Here is a 20,510-nt window from a genome sequence, read left to right on the forward strand (position 1 = left end):
AAAATCTGCCCAAGGAGACAGTGAAGTGGATGGCATTGCAGGGGACGACCCAGAGAATCAGACAGAGCCTGAACTGCAGCCCCCCCAGTAACAGGCAATTTCCGGGCAGTCCCATACCATATTATAAAAGCCAGCCTCAGCACAGGGACAACAGAGGCATCCTGGAAGGATCTGCCATGCATCAACCAGTATGCAAAGGAGTCTGCAGTCTGGGTCGCTTGTGTGCCAGGAAGTGGGGGACTGGACCTGTCCATGTGTATGTCATGCAGGCAATTAGAATCTCCTCCCTAAAGGCTTGGCACTTGGAAGTCGTTGATTATCACTGGTAAAAGGGTCTCAAGGAAATGGGATTGTACCACCATATGTGCATAAAGAGCCACAAAAGCAATGAGCGCACTGTCCAACTACCCCTCAATCACCACAAGCATTCCCTCAGGGCCCGCCCTCTGGCGCACAATCTGAAAGGATACTAAAGGCGTACTACCCAGATTAACATTCACACCCAGCATACGCTGAATAGTCAGTTTCTACCAACTAACCTCTCCAGAGGTGCTGCAATCACAGCAGCTCCACTGTAGTCATATGGGTTTCCTGGAGGTAGGTTATGTGTGCACCTCTGAATTTCAGTTAAGAATACACCTGATAACGTCACTTTGAAGTCCTCATCCTCCGCACATTCCAGGATAAAAATGTATAGATGGGGTAAGAACCAGCATCATTTGATGCCATTAATGAATCGCCAAAGCACCTCTCCCCACCATCACCCACGTTTACCCACTCCCTCTAGTAATGCCCCCCCCCAAACGTTCAAAGACAAAAAAAAGCAAGATAAACCTGGACCAAAAAAATAATATGAGTCCCAACTCACCTCCCAGGGTCAAAGCAAGAACAAGCCCAGAACAATAACAAGTCATAAAACAAAACAAGTATAATGAAGTCTGCCAAGGTAGACGTAAGCAGGTAATACAGAAATGGGGAAAGTTTGGGGAGCCAGGCCCGCCCACCACACTCAGAGGCCAATGAGACCCCCCAATCTCCATAGGGCACAGTCCACCACGGCCCCACCAGTTACAACCAAAAGGATATGAGGCCACCGCTCAGATCACCTGGGCTGCAGACATCGGGATGGGAGCCGAATCAGCTCGCAACTCAGGGGGAATGTCAGCCAAAGGACGTCTGCTCCTCATCCAATGAGGACATGGACTGGGCAGGAGAGTCCGTGGTGTGGCTATGGCAGGATTCCAGTTCAGTCACCGCCAGAGCGCGTTCTCTAAAGGCCTGTACTTCTGTCGGTCTGCCTCTGAGCGGCCCATTGCACCGCTGTGAGTGGAGAGATGCTGGTGTCGTCCTCTACCAGCATCCACGGTATCAAAGACTGGCAGCAATACACCCTTGGACTCCAACCAGTCCCAGGCCTCAGCCGGAGACATGAAGAAGCGAGTGGCGCCAGAGTCCATGACCCGCAGCTTGGCCGGTGACATCAAGAGTAAGGCAGGCCCATCTGGCAAAGATGACACGTGACCTGCATGAAGGAACTACCCTGGGACTGTACAACTACCATGTAGTCCAGGTACATGTTAACAGGACTGTTATCCTTTTGCCAGAAGCCCTTGGTACGCACTACCTGTAAGAAGTGATGGCAATCACGATAATTGAAGAACCGTGCCACCACCGGCCGAGGCGGGCAGGGCTTCTGGGGAAGGAGCGCTTGAGGTGTATGGGGGTGCAGCCCACCAGGCACCCTATGGGTGCACTACACTGAGAAGACAGTGGACATCAGCCCCTCGAGCACCGTATTGAGTAACCAATCATCAAAAGAGGTCTATTATTATGCCAGGAACGTCCCTCACCATCATTTGCTCGGTTCCACAACATGGTCACTTCTGCCTGAAGAGCTTACAGCTAAGATTGCATATCCACTACTGCAGGGCGCAGGCCAACCAGTGAAGACTCATTGGATTCCACCCTGTCCCTTAACTTAGCGTGGTCTGCCCTAAGTAGACTCATCTCAACTGTCAATGTGTCTAACTTGGAATCCAGCATGGCCTTAACATCCCTAATGGGTCCCAGGTGTTCATCAAACCTGTCCGTGATAGGAGGCCAAGCAATCGATTCATGGGGCCCCTCAGTCAGCAGAAGCACAGCGCGTGGCGAAGGGCAGGGTGCCCCTACTCCAGTCTCTAGGTCCCCATTTAAACCAACTGCTTGACCAAGATGGCAGGGCAAAACTCCAACACGCAAAGTTAAATGGGTGGAATGTCCCAACCGCACCCCTAAGAAAAGGTCGCAAGTGTCCTTCACAGCAGAAATGCGCACAGTACTCACTAAGCCTCCAAGTGGGAAGGGTGGGGGAGGGGGAGCACAACAAGTCCTCCAGAGCCACTCAAACTAGGGTGGGGAGGCCCCAGTCAGAAATCTGAGTATGGGGCAGCAGTGCTACATCCTTCACTACACACGAGTCCCCCAGCCAAGTGGAGATCAAGTTTCCAATTGCACCAGAGGGGCAGTGCAGATTAGCCCCCAGGAGCTGCACTTCGCAAAGGGCCTGACGGCTCAAGAGCAATTGGATTGTCAGTAGTCAATGATTCAAGACTCACCAGAATGCAAAGGCCTTCTTTACAGTGGGGGATCCCCTCAGAGGTAAAACAGCAACAGACATGCCTCTCCCGAACTCAAGAGGCATATCCACCAGTAACCAAAGTCAGAGGGGGGAGGGGCAGTACAGGCCGAGCATAGGAAAGCATAAATCCCTGGGTCTCAATGGGCCATGCCCATCCACATGACCAGAGTCAGTGATGACAGCAGTTGGTGTGGGTCGCTAGTTTTCTGAGGAGGGCCCCCCGGGTCAGCAGCACTGCACAGTGAGCCCAACAGACTGTCTCTGTGCCTCCCTCACAGCAATCAAGGACATCCCACCTCCACCGAGCCAGGTGCCACTTTCTCACATTGCGCTCCCAGTCCATGTTACCACGCTAAGCCCCGCCGTATTCCAGTATGCAGAGCCATTGTGCCTGCAAAGGGGTTGGGGCAGCACCTCCCCACCTCCATTGCCCGGTCTCCTCCACCTCAGGGGACAGATGTCAGGGCCCCTTTTGGACTTGGAGAGAGAGACGCTGATTCCATGCCAGATGGGGCCTGATGACCCAGGTCTGTCTTCATCGGCTGCCAGTGGAGCCAATACACAGTGAGCCAGACGCCTAAGTCACAGGTAGGGAGAGGGGGTCCTCAACTCAGGGCCCCCGCACAGATGGGACCGAGCAGAGCAGTGTTTTTGGCCCTGTGTAAAATCCTACACAAACGGCGTCCGCCAGGCCTTGTAAGCCACAGCAACATTTCAGCCTCAGTGCCAAAGTAAGAAAGGGGGTCACCACGCCCAGGTGGAAATGCTCCGCTTGCCGTCATCACCTGGCCTCCACCGCTGGCCCAGATGTTGAGTGACACACCCCCCCCCCCCCCCCCCCCCCCCCCCCCCCCCACCAAGAGTAGCGTGTGAAGGTCTTGAATGCAGCAGGATACTGTTGTTTCTATATAAACAATAGTTCCGTCGGGTAAAAGTGAGTAATTCAAACTTAAGGAATTAACTTCACAGAATTATTTCAGGTTACAATGCTAATTACTCTATATGGGCTAGATGGGGTAGATAGCTCATACAATTCCTTCTAGAGCGTCTCCTTACGTTTCCAAGACTAATTTCTCCTCACTGCCGCTGGTTTCGCCAGCGGCAGTGAGGAGAAATTAGTCAGTTCGAAGACGACCTGTCAACGTGAGGAAGTTACCCGTGACAGCGCGATTAAAAATTGCTTGGAAACGTAAGGAGACGCTCTAGAAGGATTGTATGAGCTATCTACCCTTGGACTAGGGAATCCGGTCCCCGTTGGAAATTAAAGCAATTTGCACACAGGATTCAGCACAAGTCAAGTCAGAGGTAAGTTCTGAATCACCAACCTCTAATTCCTGTTACCTAGAGAAAACGCAAATCCAGACCTGATGCCTTTTAATTAACCCTACAGGCGACATCACCCCTCCCGCACCTACCCCTCCTGATGAAGACCCGCTCTGACCCGTGAATCGGGCTGTACTAGGGTCGAAACGTCGACAAACCCTTGGACCAACAGAGCGTATTCCAGAGAACCTGCCAAACATTGTGGCTCAAAGGAATTACTCCAATTGAACATTTATTTGGCCAAACATCCTACCCCCTTCCGTCGTTCTCTCACTTGTATATAAGTCACTGATCACAACTGCACGATAGATCACTGCACCCAACTTCACAATATCACCTTGCTTTGATGCGCCGTTATGTGAAAATACTAAATTTGTAAAGTATGTTTTGAAATGGGGCACTTATGAATGCAACTTAAATTCATAAAATAATTTATTTTTACCCCAACCTTTGGTTTTGTTTTTCTCTTGGATTTGCATAAAGCCTATATAGAGTAATTCGCATTGTAACCTTAAATCATTCTGTGAATTTAATTCCTTAAGTTTGAATTACTCACTTTTACCCGACGGAACTATTGTTTATATAGAAAAAGCTTTGCCCAGGTTGTGAGGGATACTGGGTTACCCCATAGTAACTTACTGCAGGATACTGTTGGGCATGCGAGGCGGGTGGAGTACACACACACACACGCATACACGTGCACACACACACACACACACACACGTACACACGCAGACACACTCGCACACACAGACACACACACACACATATATAATTTCCTTGGATATACACAATTCTGAATCACTGATAAAAAGTGTGTTCCCTTTGAGCCTATATTTTTGTGCGACTTATTTAGACTTTGGCAGATTGTCCACCGACCTGCTGGGAGGCTGATGTCATGAGCTCTGACAGACCCTGGCAAAAGACTATTAACCCTATTTAGAGGTCCAGCATCCCTCGCTAGGATTTATGTGCTGTGAAGGGAGCCACCACCACTGCAGCCTCCTTTATGGCACTGAAGGTCTGTCAAGTAGGAACCATGTTTAGGTGTTTGGGATGGAGTGTCACTTCTGGAGCAGGTCCAAGCCCGATTTGGATATGGCCTTCCTCTACCTGCAGTGGCATGGTGGGCGAAAACAACAGTGACATTGCATGTGCCCCGAATAATTCCCAGCAACTGAGATTATTTCAACCATTCCATCCATCACCCTTTTGTTTTCCTTAGTACATAAAAAACGCCACCATGAAAATGCATGCCCACACAGAAATACTATAACACCACGTATTCCAAATCGACATTCAATATGTACCCCAAACATACATTGTGTCACACCTTCTACACTGCGTTCTCGTGATAACTGCTTGCCATGTCCTGAAGCTGTCATTTTATTATAATTATTAAGCCTAGGGCCAGCTTAGTAAACACAATATGTGAAACCACCTGCCTCCTGCATTGCTGTAGTGATTATGTTAGGGTGCGGAGTTCCATATATTGAAACTTTTCTTTGTCCCTGGATTTTGACAGTTGTTCCCAAGCAGGTCCTTCCACTTAGCTGGGCTTTTGCCCTCTGCACTTCAGACAGGTCGCTCCTCCTGGTAGGCCCAGCCCCTCTCATCCCGCAGGCAAGTAGATTTTCCTTCTCTCTGCAGGATACATAGCCAACTAGTTCAGCAGGGTTCCCTGTGCTCAGACAAAGACTGGATGGCAACCACACTATGGTTGCAGTTCCATCTACTGCATTCATCTCTCCCTGACTGATACACATGCTTCTTTGGTGTATAATCAAATTTCTATAGTAGTACAGGCTGAGTGGGCCTGGTGGTCAGAGAATGAAGATACCTGTTTGCTGCCTGTGTAACTTGATGAATACAATGTTACAAGCCGTCTTACGGTCTACCACTCAAAATCCAAAGTATTGTGCTTCGGGACAGGGAGCAAGGAACAATCTTGGATATTTGGTCATTTCATAATTGACAAAGTAAAGAATTAGGAGTACTGTTGTGTAACTATTAAAGAGAAGCAGAAGTGGAATCTGCACATCCAAATGAAGAAACGTAAAGCCGAAATAATTATCACCCAATAAAATATTTTCCGTGATCTATGGAGGAACAGCGAAAGTTCAGGCGATCAAGTTCTAAACACAAAAATTATATAATCACTGCAAAATGGTTCACCTGTTTTAGTAACAAAATAACTGATATGAACACAATCAATATGCAAGCGATCAGATCCTTGCTTGACCTACGTTCCGCAACTCCACAAAGAAAACTGTGCCTTGACTTAATCCGGTCATCATTATGCTAATGTTTATGTTTCTATTCATGTATGCTGTAAAGCGCTCTGATACCCCCGGGTCTTGTAAGCTCTATATAAAACTCCAAATAAATCATTGTGGGTTCACCATACAGCAGTCAAACTAAATCAAATTTGGGAATTCAGTAGGGCAAACCTATAAAAACAAATGAAGAACAAAAATTACTCTAATCAACTGATCACGTTGGGATGGGGATGTACACGTAACAATAATAAAAAAAACACTCCCTGGAAATGGATGAGAGGAAGACCTACTGACATCTTTGAAATATAAATATATATACTTTGTTTTACATCCCTATCTCACTTTAAGGCAATCGTATAGCAACTGAACTTTGGAAGGTTCAATAAAAAGGAAATTCTTCCATTCAAACTACTGTACATAACAATTTTCCAGTTTGAAACAACATGGAACACCCGCTGTGCTGGCTACACTGTATGAGGCTGTGTGGCTATATGAACAAACCCATTTTCAAAACCTTTGCCTGTGTCAAAAGTTATCATACTTACTGAATAAATATTTACAGGAACTTTTCAACAATCTAAAGAGAGTACTGTGAATTTGGTTGTGAAACTCTGTTTTAATGCACAAGCTAATTCCATTATTAGTAAAGTTATGAACTTTCTTGACTAAGCCTATATTGATCTTAAACAAGCTACTAAGATGTTATTATGTTTTTACTTATCTGGTTTATTTCATGCCTGCAGATTTTACTTTGTACGTTGATCATTGTCTGTACTCAATGTATTCTTTTTTAAGGGGCATCAGTTTGTATATTTACCTTGAATTGCTGTAATCATTGATGAATAGAATACTTATTTACTCCTACTTGCTTGTGTAATCTACAACAATGGAAACAACAAACTCTAGCCGCTATGGTTAATACCATTGAGGCCTCTACTGCTGAGCTTCTGAACAAGAAGGTACAAGAGGTTCTGGCCGTTGTTGCATATTTCAAGGATGCTCCGAGGCCTTGACTGATTCAGGAAAAGGAGCGCCAATAGGAGAGTACATTCTCTTTCTGCCTGAAGTGAGATTTCTAAAGGATTCACAGGGCACATGCATGACCTACCTCTTATCACTGAGACTGAAAGAACACTTTGACCAGTTTCTTCACTGGGGAGTAACAGGATCTCTCATTTAAGTGAATCAAGCTTCATTTGTGACATTGGAGGAGAACGTCTGGCACATCTGGCACACATACCCATTTTATTATTCAAGTAGACCACAGTAGAATTCTCCATCAGCATCCTTTTTTTTTTTTTTATTTAAGTGTTTTATTGCGAGTTGATCAGGTTACAAGCATATACAATTCACAGCACAAAAGAAGATAAACCAACGTAATAATTAAACAAAGGCAGTAAAAAATCCTTCATATATACAGCAGAAATTGTACATTCAATACACACCAGTGTTAACGCATAAAATTGGTTAACTAGACTTAACCGGTTCCTCCCTCCATCCATCGCTCTACCGGTTCCCAAATTTTAGTTCCCATTATCCTCCTTTTACGGACGTTTGTAGTATATATTGCTCGCTCGATAATGTATCTTGCCAACAGGCGTCCTTGCCAGGAAGAAAAAGAGGGTGGGTCTGGGCTAATCCAATCTTGCGTCACACAAGAGCGAAAGATCCCAACAGAAATAAATAACAGTTTTTTATGATCATCTATCATAGATATATCAGAGATTCCTATCATAACAAGTTCGGACGTGAGTATTACAGGGATTCCAAGTATCAAAGAAAGAAAATGTTGTATTTCTGATAAAATTCTACTTAAATGTGGGCATGAAAAAAACATATGTACAGAGTCAGCTGCGTGTAAGCCACATCTATTACAAGCAGTACCAACTGAGGAGCCCCATTTAGAGATTTTGGATGGTGAATAATAAAGATCATATAACACCATGTAATGTTGAGTTCTACTCCTACCCGAAAGCAAAATAGAATTAGCCAAGTGGATAGATTCTTCCATCTTGATTGAGTTTGATCCTAATTTCTCAACCCATAAATTTTGTCTAAACAATATATCATCTGGGTGTTTAGATAGCAGCTGATTGTAAAAATACCCAATTTTCCTTCTTTGATACAAAGAGTCAATCAAAAAAATTTGTTGTAACGACGTTCGTTCTTGTTCTGATAGTGTATTAAAATAACTATGCCACTGTACGTATTTAAAATAATCGGCATTGGTGAGTTTGTATTTTCTTTGAAGTTCAATAAATGATATAAGTTTATTATTCTGTAAGAGATCACTAAACTGGGTAATACCAAGGTTGCGCCATCTTCTCATAGTACTGTCTAAACCCACAAATGGGAAAATATGAGAGGAGATCAAGGGAGTATATCTCGTAATTCTGGGGATGTTGAAAATTCGTTTAATGGATTTCCAAGCCCTAAAAGCAGCTTTAACAATTTTAAATTTTGTTTTTTTGTAGTAGCTGGGCTCGACAAATTTTAGTAAGCAGCCCTTAGCCTCTGTCCCTAGAACCAGTTCATAAATAGATGGAGAATGAGAATCTAAGATCGGAGCTTTTTCACTAACTATTAAGGGGGCGATGAACTGCAATACTGATGATAAGTAGTAATAAAAGAAATATGGTGTACCCCAGCCCCCCCTGTCTTTTGAGATTATCATTTTTTGATAGGCTCTTCGAGGTCGCTTATACCCCCAAAGAAATCTTCCTGTCAATTTCTCCAGCTGTTTGAAAATAGGCGTAGAAAATTCTAAAGGAATGCAACGAAATAGATATAAAAATTTTGGGAGAATCATCATCTTCAAAATATTATTTGTGCCATATAAAGAAAAGTGTAAGTGATTAATACGCTCTAGTAGGGTATTAGATTCCGTTATCATGGGTAGGATATTTATTTCTGGAATTTGTGAGACTGGTGATGTGATCTTTATACCCAGATATGTTGCAACGGGAACTATGTTGCTAAGTAATGGGGGATTTTGGCCAGTAAATAAAATTTGCGTCTTGGCCATATTTCATTTATAACCCGAAAAGGCACTGAATTGATTAGCCAGGTCTTCTATCTTTGGGACTGCTTTAACTATATCTGTAGTAAGGACAACCACATCGTCAGCATATGCTAGTGCCCTATAGTGTATGTCTGCTGCTACTACAGGTGTGATATCGTATTCATGATTCAATTTGTTTAGAAAAACGTCAATATAGATTGCAAATAGCAGAGGAGAAGCAGGGCACCCCTGTCTGGTACCACGGCAAATAGAAAAAGTGGTTGACTTCTTTATTCCAATTTTGATAGATGATATAGGAGTATTATACAGAGCTTTCAGTGCTCTTATCATACTTGGTCCGACCCCCTTAAATGCTAGTAAATCCCATAGATAGGGCCAGGCCACTCGATCAAACGCCTTCTCGGCATCTAAAAGAATTACCCCCACTGATGTGTTTGTGCCTTCTGCCCAATCAAGCAGAGAGATTACTCTACGAACATGATCAGTGGTATCTCTTTTGGGTATAAACCCATGTTGCCAACGTGATACTATGGTTGGAATTATCACAGATATCCGCTTTGCTAAGATTTTTGAAAAGACTTTGCTATCGGCGTTTATAAGTGATATCGGCCTATAGGAGGCCGGGTCTAAGGGAGGTTTATCCTTTTTTATAAATGCCATGAAGGTCGATTCGGCCCAAGATGGAGGGGTTTCTCCTTTCTGTGCTATCAAGAATGTTGTTAGCAAGTCTTGTTTTATCACATTTCTAAACAACCGATAGAATTCTAATGGAATTCCGTCTGGTCCCATGGCTTTACCACTAGCAAGAGATAGAAGCACGGAATTTATCTCTTCCCAGGTAATATCCTGTTCTAAAAACTGGATCTGCTCAAAAGAAAGTTTGGGCACATTATCGTTTTGAATGAAATTTAGAAATAGTTCGCTAGTATAGTCTAAAGAATCTTGAGCATATAACTTGAGGTAAAATTGTCGAAAAACCTCTAAAATTTCGTCAGGTTTAGTGTGTATTAGACCAAGCTCATCTTTGATTGCACCAATAAAAGTTGATGCCACCTTTTGTCTTGTCCTTTTGGCCAAAATTTTGCCAGATTGTTCTCCCATCTCAAATATCTGCGCTCTCATAACTGCAGATTCTTCTGCCAATTTAGCTGCAAACACCTCATAAAGTTTTGCTTTATGGATAGCTAATGAAGATTTAATGGGTTCGATATTCTGATTATTCTTTATAGCATTTGTCAGTTTCTGTTCCCAATCACTAACTATTTTGTAAAGACGGTCCATTTTATCACGAATACTTTTTTGTTTATTAATTGAGTATGAAAGAGTCTCTCCTCTCACACCCGCTTTAAATGTGTCCCATACAATTTTAAGAGGGGCACTACCCCTATTAAATTCAAAAAATTCCATAATCCACTTGCCCATATGTTCTATATATTTTGAATCCGCCAACAGTTTTCGATCAAAAGACCACTGCCGTACGTTGATGCTGGAATAGGTTTTTAGCTCTATCATGATTGGGTTATGATCCGATATTACTCGGGGGAATATCTCAAATGTAGCATTATCAATGAGGGAGGCTTCAATAAAAAAATAATCTAGCCTCACCATCTTCTGGTGAGGAGCAGAAAAAAAAGTATAGTCCGGTGATAGAGGATTCTTAGCAAATGCTACATCTAAGAGACCATATTCTACTATTAAACCTTTTAGGGCTTTGTAGGTCTTTTTCTTTAAACCTGTATAGCCGGCACTGCCATAGAGATCCAGGCCCCTATATAAATGGATATTAAAATCACCACAGAATATCAAGGGAGGTGTCTTTAAACCCGTATAGCCGGCACTGCCATAGAGATCCAGGCCCCTATATAAATGGATATTAAAATCACCACAGAATATCAAGGGAGGTGATCATCAGCATCCTAAAGAAAAATGTCTTTCTAATTGTCTTTTTGGTGATGATCATTAAAAAGACTGTGATGGATCCTTTATTTTGCTTAAAGAAAAACATACCAAGAATGGGAGTGCTGCTGCTCTATCTGTAGCGTGCAAAATATAATTTGGTGTATTTCAGTGTAGTGCCTCAGCACATACCAATGCTCAAACTGAGGACTCTTGCACTCTGAATCCTTTGAAAGAGTCAGACATGATAACTAATGGGAGTGCTTGAGTTAAACCTCTCAGTAGCTGAAAAGTAAACAGTCCAAATTATGTACGTGGTCTATTGCTTTAAATTTGTTTAGCAGATTCTTTTACCTGCTAAATATTCACATTTCGAGGATTTCGATACCGACAATTTGGAATATTACCATATGTAAGCTATGAAAGAGATAATGCTGGAAACGCCACAGAAATGTATAAACATTCTGAGCAGAATGTCAAAGCAACAACGGGGCTGGAGATAAGTAGTAAGGCTCAAATAGGTACTGTTGTGGCTGCTAAAGGCCCCGGAATTCAAAATACTTGCTATAACATTTATATTCCATGTATAAATAAAAACCATGAAAGACATAGCTGTAAACTGCTGAGACAACATCACCCTTCAAATCAGCACAGTCGAGAAGAATGGACAGGTGTATGAATTTGAATTTGAATTTAAAATACTTATATAGCGCAGCGTTCACCAGACGGTTTCTTGGCGCTTGGAAGGCATAGTAAACAGGAGCGAAGCAGTGGATGGGTTACTGCGGGAAAGCTTGATTGAACAGGAAGGTTTTCAAGCCCTTGCGAAAAAGGGAGTAGTGTTTGGTCGACCGCAGATGGTCGGGGAGGGAGTTCCAAAAAGTGGGTGCCAAAAAAGAGAAATTGGCCCCTCCCCACTTTTTTCTCTTGTAGCGGGGTACCTGTAGAAGGGATTGGGAAGATGAGCGGAGCTCTCTGGCGGGGACATATTCCTTTATCAGGGAGATGATAAAGGCCGGGGCTGATCCCTGGCGTGCCTGGAAGACCATGCAACCAGTTTTAAAGAGGGAACGTTCCCTGACAGGCAACCAATGTAACGCCTTCAGTAACGGCGTTGAGTGATGGGAACGGGGGAGGCCGTACACTAGTCGAGCCGCCTGGTTTTGCACCAGCTGGAGCTTTCGTAGACTGTAGGCTGGAATGCCGTTGTACAGGGCATTGGCGTAATCCAGCCGGGAGATCACTAGATGTTTGGCTATGCATCTACAAGTTAATGGGTATGCCCAAACCAAGTGAAAACGCGAGGCCTTGCAAAAAAAACTCCAAATGGAGGACAATGTAAAGAATTGACTCATGAGTGAAAACAAGTAACGCTAATTTATGCATGAAAAAGAATGGACGTGTTTGCTGTCTATAAGCTAACACGACTTCACAGAGTCTAACGTATTACTCCTTAATCCTCAACTACCACAAGAACAGCCAAATTCAATACTATGCTTACTACAGATAAAAAATGATAGAGGAAAAACAATGGATAAAAAAGAAAATGATTAGGGTGAGGTTTTGGAGACTGACTATTAACTGAAGATGTGAAAAGGATTTGGGAGCTCCCACGTGGCAAAAGCAGCTGTCAGGAATGATTAATATTAGGTGTGGCATAAGGATAAGGAGGCACAGAGGGAGGATAGACAACTATAGTGCAGTGATTCATTGTGGGGCCAATGGTAGTAGAATAGGCCCCTAGGTAGAGTCACCTGGTATTTCTCTAGCACAGTATCCTCTCAGCATGATAGTCTTTACACTCACCTACAGCACTCTCACGCTCCCTCAGCGTCTGATCCACATATAACTTGGTCTTTTTTGGAACACTCAGTTTAATGCTTTGGGCCAACGGAGGTCCTGGAGTCGTATCTTTCTCCTCAAAAACTGCAGTCCTCTTCAGAATTTTGATGATCAGACCCCCTCCTTGAAAGGGAACAAACACATAAGCCACATACAAAAAGTCAAAAATAAAAAAACTGAAAATAAGCAGTAATTCCTAGATACAGTTTAAACGCTCATGATGTATCCACCTATGCTTCATCTGACTTAAACACAGAGCAATGCACACTCACAAGCATCTGTAGGACCAACTACGATTCCTACACCGTGTCAGCCAGCCAATATTTAAGACCCAGGATGAAAATCTAAAATGTTCTAAAACAGTTGCCACATACCTTTGTATGAATTATTGTGTTTATTTATTCTACAGAGCGAACAAACAAACAAACAAACAAACGCACACACACACGATCGGAGATATTTTCAAAATTCTTATTTTCAATAAACTTTCACCTTGGATACAACATCAAAGAAAGCTACAGATGTACTCCCAACCAGAAAGGACCACCTTTGATGTATGTTCCTGTTGTTCTATACTATTCCTCAACAAGACCAGAGATTGTGGACTTGGGAAATAAAATAAAACTATTTATTTCAAATATTCTTTGTGATTACTTTCACGATTACCAAGGCAGCCTTTGACAATAGCCTGAAGAATTTATGTAGGCCAACACTATGCACCAATGAACATGTCTAATCAATGAATGGGAATTTGTTGGATCATAAATCATTACTATTGCTTATGGGAAATAAACAACAAAATATCTCAATACATCAAGCCTGAAGAAACAGAGGAAGCTAATCTGTTTGCCACAGCAGGGTGATTATTTGCAACTCTGGTTGAATTATACTGCAAATTAGGCACAACTTATAATGTGGAATAAGAAGGGTGCGGCTTGCTGTAAACTAAGATGGTCGCTTATCTTGTGAGCTGCTGTCCAGAGACAACATCTTCAATAAATATGTATATATTTTTACATGTTAAAGTCAGAGGACTTGAAGTCCAGATGTGTGGCCAATGGTCGACTGAAGCTAGAATAGTCCGCTATCTCCCCAGGCAGGGTTAGTGGACCCACAGCAGCTATTCACCTCCCTGCCACAGCTAAAGTCGATGCAGAGCAGCTGGCTGAGCACGGTCCCCAGAAAATATCTCTCAGGATGGTCTTGTGAGTGAATGTTCAGGACCATCAGAAGGAGAGATGTCTGAGGCGCTGACTGGCAGCGTATGGAGCAGAGGGACTAGCTCCTGTGTGGGTGGCAGGTGCCACTGAAGACCTTGAAAGCACATCAATTCCTGCATAGCCAGTGGAACAGAAACTGGTGGTAGCTTCAGATGTCTGCTCACGGCGGTGCAGTCTTGGCCTTTATCAAGTCACAATCATTGCCAGTGGCGCTGCTTCTCCACCAACCCCCTCCCAATAGCTGCAGCAATCAGATTTGGAGGTCTGGTCTCTTGCGCCTTTTCTGCTCTTGAAGGTCGATATGTGGGGTGTGAGGGTACTTGGTCCCTAAAACATCCCTGCCCACATCCCTGCCCACCACTTCTGACCATAGGATACTGAAAGAGGAAACTTCCTCTGCAATGCCCTAAATGGAATAAGCTACTAAAGTTTGTGAGGGGGCAGCTTGTAGAACAGGAGGATGAACATCTGCTAAGAGGTAAATACACTGGGTCACTGGGGGGTATGCCTGTGCTTGTGGCTTATTGTGCTTCTCATCTGCTTCTCCAGGGGGTGGCAGGAGGGAGGGGCAGTTAGAGACATGTGTCCTTTGGGGCACAGTAAAATACAGAAAACAAACCACTGGGGAACACACTCTTTGATCAATCTAGATGTGCGGGGTGCCAGGAGAACCTCAGAAGTTCCCTTACTGTGCCTCGGTAATCCATCCTGGATGCTTAGATAGCCTGAGAATTTGTTACCAACATGTGGAATTCTGTACTGGAGAGTGACAACATGAGGCAAACCTCATAGGCACTTTCACTGCAATAAGATTAGATTCTGCTTGAAAATGACAGTGGCCAAACACATATGGAACCTGGGTGGAGATTGGTCTACTTGGCAAATGGCACCGCCTTGCCCATGTCCTAAGAATAGAGCCTCATGCTCTAGGAGCAAAACTGATCTAAGAAAGTCAACTGAACAAGTACGCATTTTCAAAACAATCTGTTGATGGATGATAAGACCCATCACCAGCTAAGGTACCCACAACAGGGTATCTTGCTGCGGTCCTGGAACCATCACTAAAGGAAGTGCTGGTTGCAGTACAAGACTCCAGACAAGTAATCAAACAAAATATTGACACATCTTCGTACTATATCACAGTGTGTTGGCGAATTAGGAAGAGAAGTTGAGGGTTATATAAAGCAGTTAAGATCCACGAAGGAAATCATAAAGCAACATAAAACTCATGTGCAAGTCTTGGCTTCAAGGGCTGAAGGGCTACTCAAGCAGAATTAATATCCGCCTTGTTGGTGTACTGGAACAAAACAATGGGCCTTTTGTCAAACTGTTTATAGAACCAGTCATTATAAACAGTCTTCAACCTAAAGGCCTATCTCACCACTGGCCTGATTAGAAAGCATACCGAGCAGTGGTTCCTCTAGCATAACCTGATGCACATCCTAAAGAGATAAGCACAAACCTGTTTATTTTTAAAGACCAATATGCTATTCTGCAAGTGGCTCAGCAGTCCAGTCTCTTGAGGCTGAGCAAAGCTTCTGTTCTTATATTTTTTGGATTTAAAGTGATGCAGCATTAATGAAGGTAACTGATGCTGTCAAGGGAGAACTGCGAATCAGCAATATCAGATGCCTGATGTATTCCCTGTAGGTTGCAAATCTTGCCACTTCACATCCCCAAACTACGCGAGGGAATTCAGCCCCACACAATAAACACCCTGGCCCTTGGCACTGTAAATCTCAATGGCTGGCGATACTGATCTACGTCTTGTTATTTTATATCCTTTAAGTGGCCATGTAACAGAGTAATGCTGCTTTTAATTAATTGTGAAGTCCAGCATGGAGAGTTATCAAACTTGACACCAAGTCAACCCTCTGTAATGTTGCGCCCACCATCTTGAAGTTTCCTTAAAATGTTTTAGAAGGATTGTAAAATACACATTTTGTTTTAGTAGTGTTCCCCTCAAGACCCCTCTCATAATAAAAGCTGTAAATTTATTTTAAAGGTTTTGTAACCCGATAGGTGTTTGAGAAGTTAAGGTTGTTGAACAAATAGGTCAGGTATGAAACTGCCATCTAGTCTTGGCAAACCATTGGTGCAGTCATTTAAGCAGCTTATCACATCATTGATGTAAAGAGAAAATAAGGTAGGAGCCAGTACACAACACTGGTGTTCTCCCCTCTCAGTCGGTATTTGGGTTGTTAGCTCCCCCTTGGGTCCCCACCTAACTTGGGCATAGTTTGCGCCATGTAATCTCACAATGATATGGAATAATTTCTACCATAGGCCCATTGATCTTAGCCTTACCCATAGATTCTCCCCAGGTACTAAATCGAATGCCACCCTGAGATCCACAAAAGCCAAATGCAGGTGGTCCTTCAATAGTCTTAGGTATTTCCAGCAAATATATATATATATATAGCGCCAACTACCTCCCAACTCCCTTAACGAAAGGAGCACGCACACAATGACTGGAAGAGTAAGACTGAATTTAATGTATCAGGCTTCTCCCGACCCGGTAAATGAGAGACACATTTCAGCTGTACAACAGTGCCATCTTGTTAACTTCTTTATACTGCAAAATATCACGAACATAGACAAAATACTTAAAATATACACAGTATCACTATATATTTTCACAATCTCATGGACATAAAACACCATAGTGGTTAACTGTCTTCACATGACTGATAAACATTTAAACATTTCACATGGGATGGGATCACTATAAATGAAGTCACTGTATATTCTTGATTAAGACCAAAATGGCCAATACTGAACACACCCGTCCATATAAACAACTCATTCTATGTATAGTGATGTTTAAAACTTGTCTATGTGGGGAGTTATGTAAACATTCTTAATTACAGACAAATAAATGTTGCATATTATAAAGCTGATGTTACTTGTTAAAACCAGGGCATACAAAATAATTATACTAAACCCACCGTGCCACCCACTAATCACGGGCCTTTTCATGGCCTTTTTCACTGTTGCTGTGAGCTCTCAGGGAGTAATAACGATGTTGCTGTGAGCTCTCCGGGAGCAAATCAATCTAGAACATTGTTAACTGCATTTCATATATAATGTTACTTACTCTGTAAGCATCTGTTCCTCGCATGTAGTGCAGTAGATATGCTGTGCATACTCTAGTTTTGGGTTCTTATGTGTGCAACTTGTTTTTGTTTGACGTCTTTTAGAGCCATGAGGTGTGGTGACTCCACCTATAGTAGACAATGCGCATAAGGTCAATAGTTTTTTCCAGATAGTTTTTCCCTTCCTGGAGGACGAAGATGTAGATGGAGCATTTCGATACGGAAGAGATAACTATTGGAAATTAAGAATTAAAGGTAGGAGTATTTGCAACGGACTTCAGGCGGCCGGGGAGGAAGGTGGACGCATGTGAATCTATAGCACTACATGCCACAAACATTGCAATGTTGCAGAAGACTGAAACAGTGTGAGTAAGACAACCTGGCCAGCTTTAGTTGTTGTCTTGCCAAGAAATTCACACAGTAATGTTTAGTGAAAGTGTAAGGAGTGGACCAAGTAGCTGCCTTACATATGTCAGCTGGTGGGATATTCCCAAAGAAAGCCATCTTAGCCCCTTTTTTGCAAGTGGATTGGGGTCTTGGTGGGACAGGTATGCTCCTTTTAGCTTTGGCATAACACATTTGAATACATGTGACAAACTTACTCCTGCTTTGGAAATGGCATGCTCCTTGTGTGGCTCGCAGTAGGACACGAAGAGTTGTTTTGTCTTACGAATGGGTTTTGTTCTATTCAATCAATCAATCAATCAGAGTACTTGTAAAGCGCGCTACTTACCCGTGAGGGTCTCAAGGCGCTGAGGGGAGGGGGTGCCGCTACCGCTTGAAGAGCCAGGTCTTGAGGAGTCTTCTGAAGGAGAGTAGGTCTTGGGTCTGCTGTAGGTGGGTAGGGAGGGTGTTCCAGGTCTTGGCGGCGAGGAAGGAGAAGGATCTGCCGCCGGAGGTTGTTCGTTGGATGCGGGGAACAGCGGCGAGGGCGAGGCTGGCGGAGTGGGGCTGGCAGGTGGGGGTGTAGTAGCCGAGTCTGTTGTTCAGGTAGGCTGGTCTGGCATTGTGGAGTGCTTTGTGTGTGTGGATGAGGAGCTTGAAGGTGATCCTCTTATCGACGGGGAGCCAGTGTAGGTCTCTCAGGAGGGGGGTGATGTGGCTGCGGCAGGGGACGTTGACGATCAGTCAGATGGAGGCGTTTTGGATGCGTTGTAGTCGTCATAGGGGTTTGGCTGGGATTCCTGCGTAAAGTGTGTTGCCGTAGTCCAGTCTGCTGCTGACAAGGGCCTGTGTCACCGTTCTTCTTGTTTCGGTCGGGATCCACTTGTAGATCCTTCGGAGCATGCGGAGGGTGTTGTAGCAGGAGGAGGAGACGGCGTTGACCTGTTTAGACATGGAGAGGGAGGAGTCGAGGATGAATCCTAGGTTGCGTGCAGGGTCGATGGGTGCCGGTGCTGTTCCCAGTGTGGTCGGCCACCAGGAGTCGTCAAAGGCTGAGGGGGTGGGTCCGAGGATGAGGACCTCCATCTTGTCCGAGTTTGGCTTCAGACCGCTGTTCCTCATCCAGTCGGCGACGGCCTTCATTCCCTCGTGGAGATTGGTTTTGGTGGTGTGCACGTCCTTGGTGAGGGAGACAATGAGCTGGGTGTCGTTAGCGTAGGAGATGATATTGAAGTCGTGTTGGCTGGCCACTTGTGCGAGGGGGGCCATGGAGACGTTGAACAGCGTCCGGCTGAAGGATGAGCCCTGGGGGACGCCGCAGATGATGTTGGTGGCCTCGGATCGGAAGGGCGGGAGGCGGACGCTCTGGGTTCTGCCGGAGAGGAAGGACGTGGTCCAGTCAAGGGCCTTCTCTTGGATTCCGGCTTCTAGGAGGTGTGTCTTTAGAGTGCGATGGCAGACTGTGCCAAAGGTGGCTGACAGGTCCAGGAGGATGAGGGCTGATGTTTCGCCGTTGTCTTGTTGGCGCCTCATGTCGTCTGTGGCGGCGATGAGGGCTGTCTCGGTTCTGTGGTTTCGGCTGAACCCGGACTGGGACGGGTCCAAGATGTTGTTGTCTTCCAGGTGGCGGGCCAGTTGCATGTTGACGATTTTCTTGATGACCTTCGCCGGGAATGGGAGCAGGGAGATGGGCCGGAAGTTCTTGAGGTCCTTGGGGTCCGCCTTGGGCCTCTTGAGGAGGGCGTTGATTTCGGCGTGTTTCCAGCTTTCCGGGAATGTCACTGTTTCGAAGGAGATGTTGATGACCTTCCGTAGTTGGGGTGCGATGGCAGCGTCTGCTTTGTTGAATATGTGGTGTGGGCACGGGTCTGACTGAGATACTGAGTGGATGGAGTTCATGACCTTGCATGTCTCGTCGTCACTGACGTTGGACCAGGAGGTCAGGCGGTTGGCGCTGGTGGTGTTCACAGGGGAGGTTGGGTCTGGCTTAGTCGGGGCGGTCATGGTGTTGAAGCCGTCATGGGTGTCAGCGATCTTGCGGTGGAAGAAGATGGCCAGTAAGTTGCACAGTTCTTGTGAGGGCGGTATGTTGTTGGCGCTGGGGTTGGAGAGTTCCTTTACGATGCTTATAAGCTCCTTGCTGTTGTGTGCGTTGTTATCCAGGCGGTCTTTGAAGGAGGATCTCTTGGCTAATCTGATGAGGTGTTAATGTCTTCGGAGGTGTCCATGTGGGCTGCGTGGTTGTACGGAGTGCGTTCGTGGAGCCATATCTTCTCCAGTTTCCGGCATACGCGTTTGGAGGTCTGCAGCTCGTCGGTGAACTAGGTGGCTCTCTTGCTGGCGTGGTTGTTGGAGGGTTTCTTGAGTCGGGCGAGGGTGTTGGCACAGTCATCGATCCACTGTCTGAGGATGCTGGCTGCGGTGTCTGAGTTGGTGGGGTCGGTGGGTGGGTTTTCGCCGAGGGTGGTGATCAGCTGGTCTTCGGTGACTTTGCTCCAGCAACGGGGAGGTAGCTGTTGGGTGCGGTGGTGCATGGTTGGTTTATTGAAGGTGGAATGGCTGCAGCGGGGGTCAGTCCAGTGGAGTTTGGTGGTGTGGTCGAAGGTGAAGTGGGTGCCTGTGGAGAAGACGGGGTCCAGCATGTGGCCAGTGGCGTGTTTGGGTGCGATGACGAGTTGTCTGAGGCCGAGGCTGTCGATCAGCGTGGCGGAGTTGGCGTCGTTGTTCTTGAGGTGGAAATTCAGGTCCCCGAGGAGGATGTAGTCCGTGGAGGCATGGGTGCTGGCGAGGTCGGCGATGGAGTCGCTGAATTGAGCTCGGGGACCGGGG

The 20,510-nt window shown here is 45.0% G+C and overlaps 1 protein-coding gene across 1 annotated transcript in view; it reads right to left on the reverse strand.

Annotated features, from left to right (window-relative positions):
* The window catches only part of BBS1 (Bardet-Biedl syndrome 1), a 591,426-nt gene that overhangs the window by 331,018 nt on the left and 239,898 nt on the right, over positions 1-20,510 (reverse strand). The window contains exon 13 of the mRNA XM_086938512.1: positions 12,947-13,105. Within this exon, the coding sequence (XP_086794638.1) occupies positions 12,947-13,105 (159 nt within the window). The remainder of the gene's footprint in view (positions 1-12,946; positions 13,106-20,510) is intronic.

The sequence above is a fragment of the Lissotriton vulgaris genome, chromosome 9, assembly GCF_964263255.1.
Source record: "Lissotriton vulgaris chromosome 9, aLisVul1.2, whole genome shotgun sequence".
Lineage (NCBI taxonomy): Eukaryota > Metazoa > Chordata > Amphibia > Caudata > Salamandridae > Lissotriton > Lissotriton vulgaris.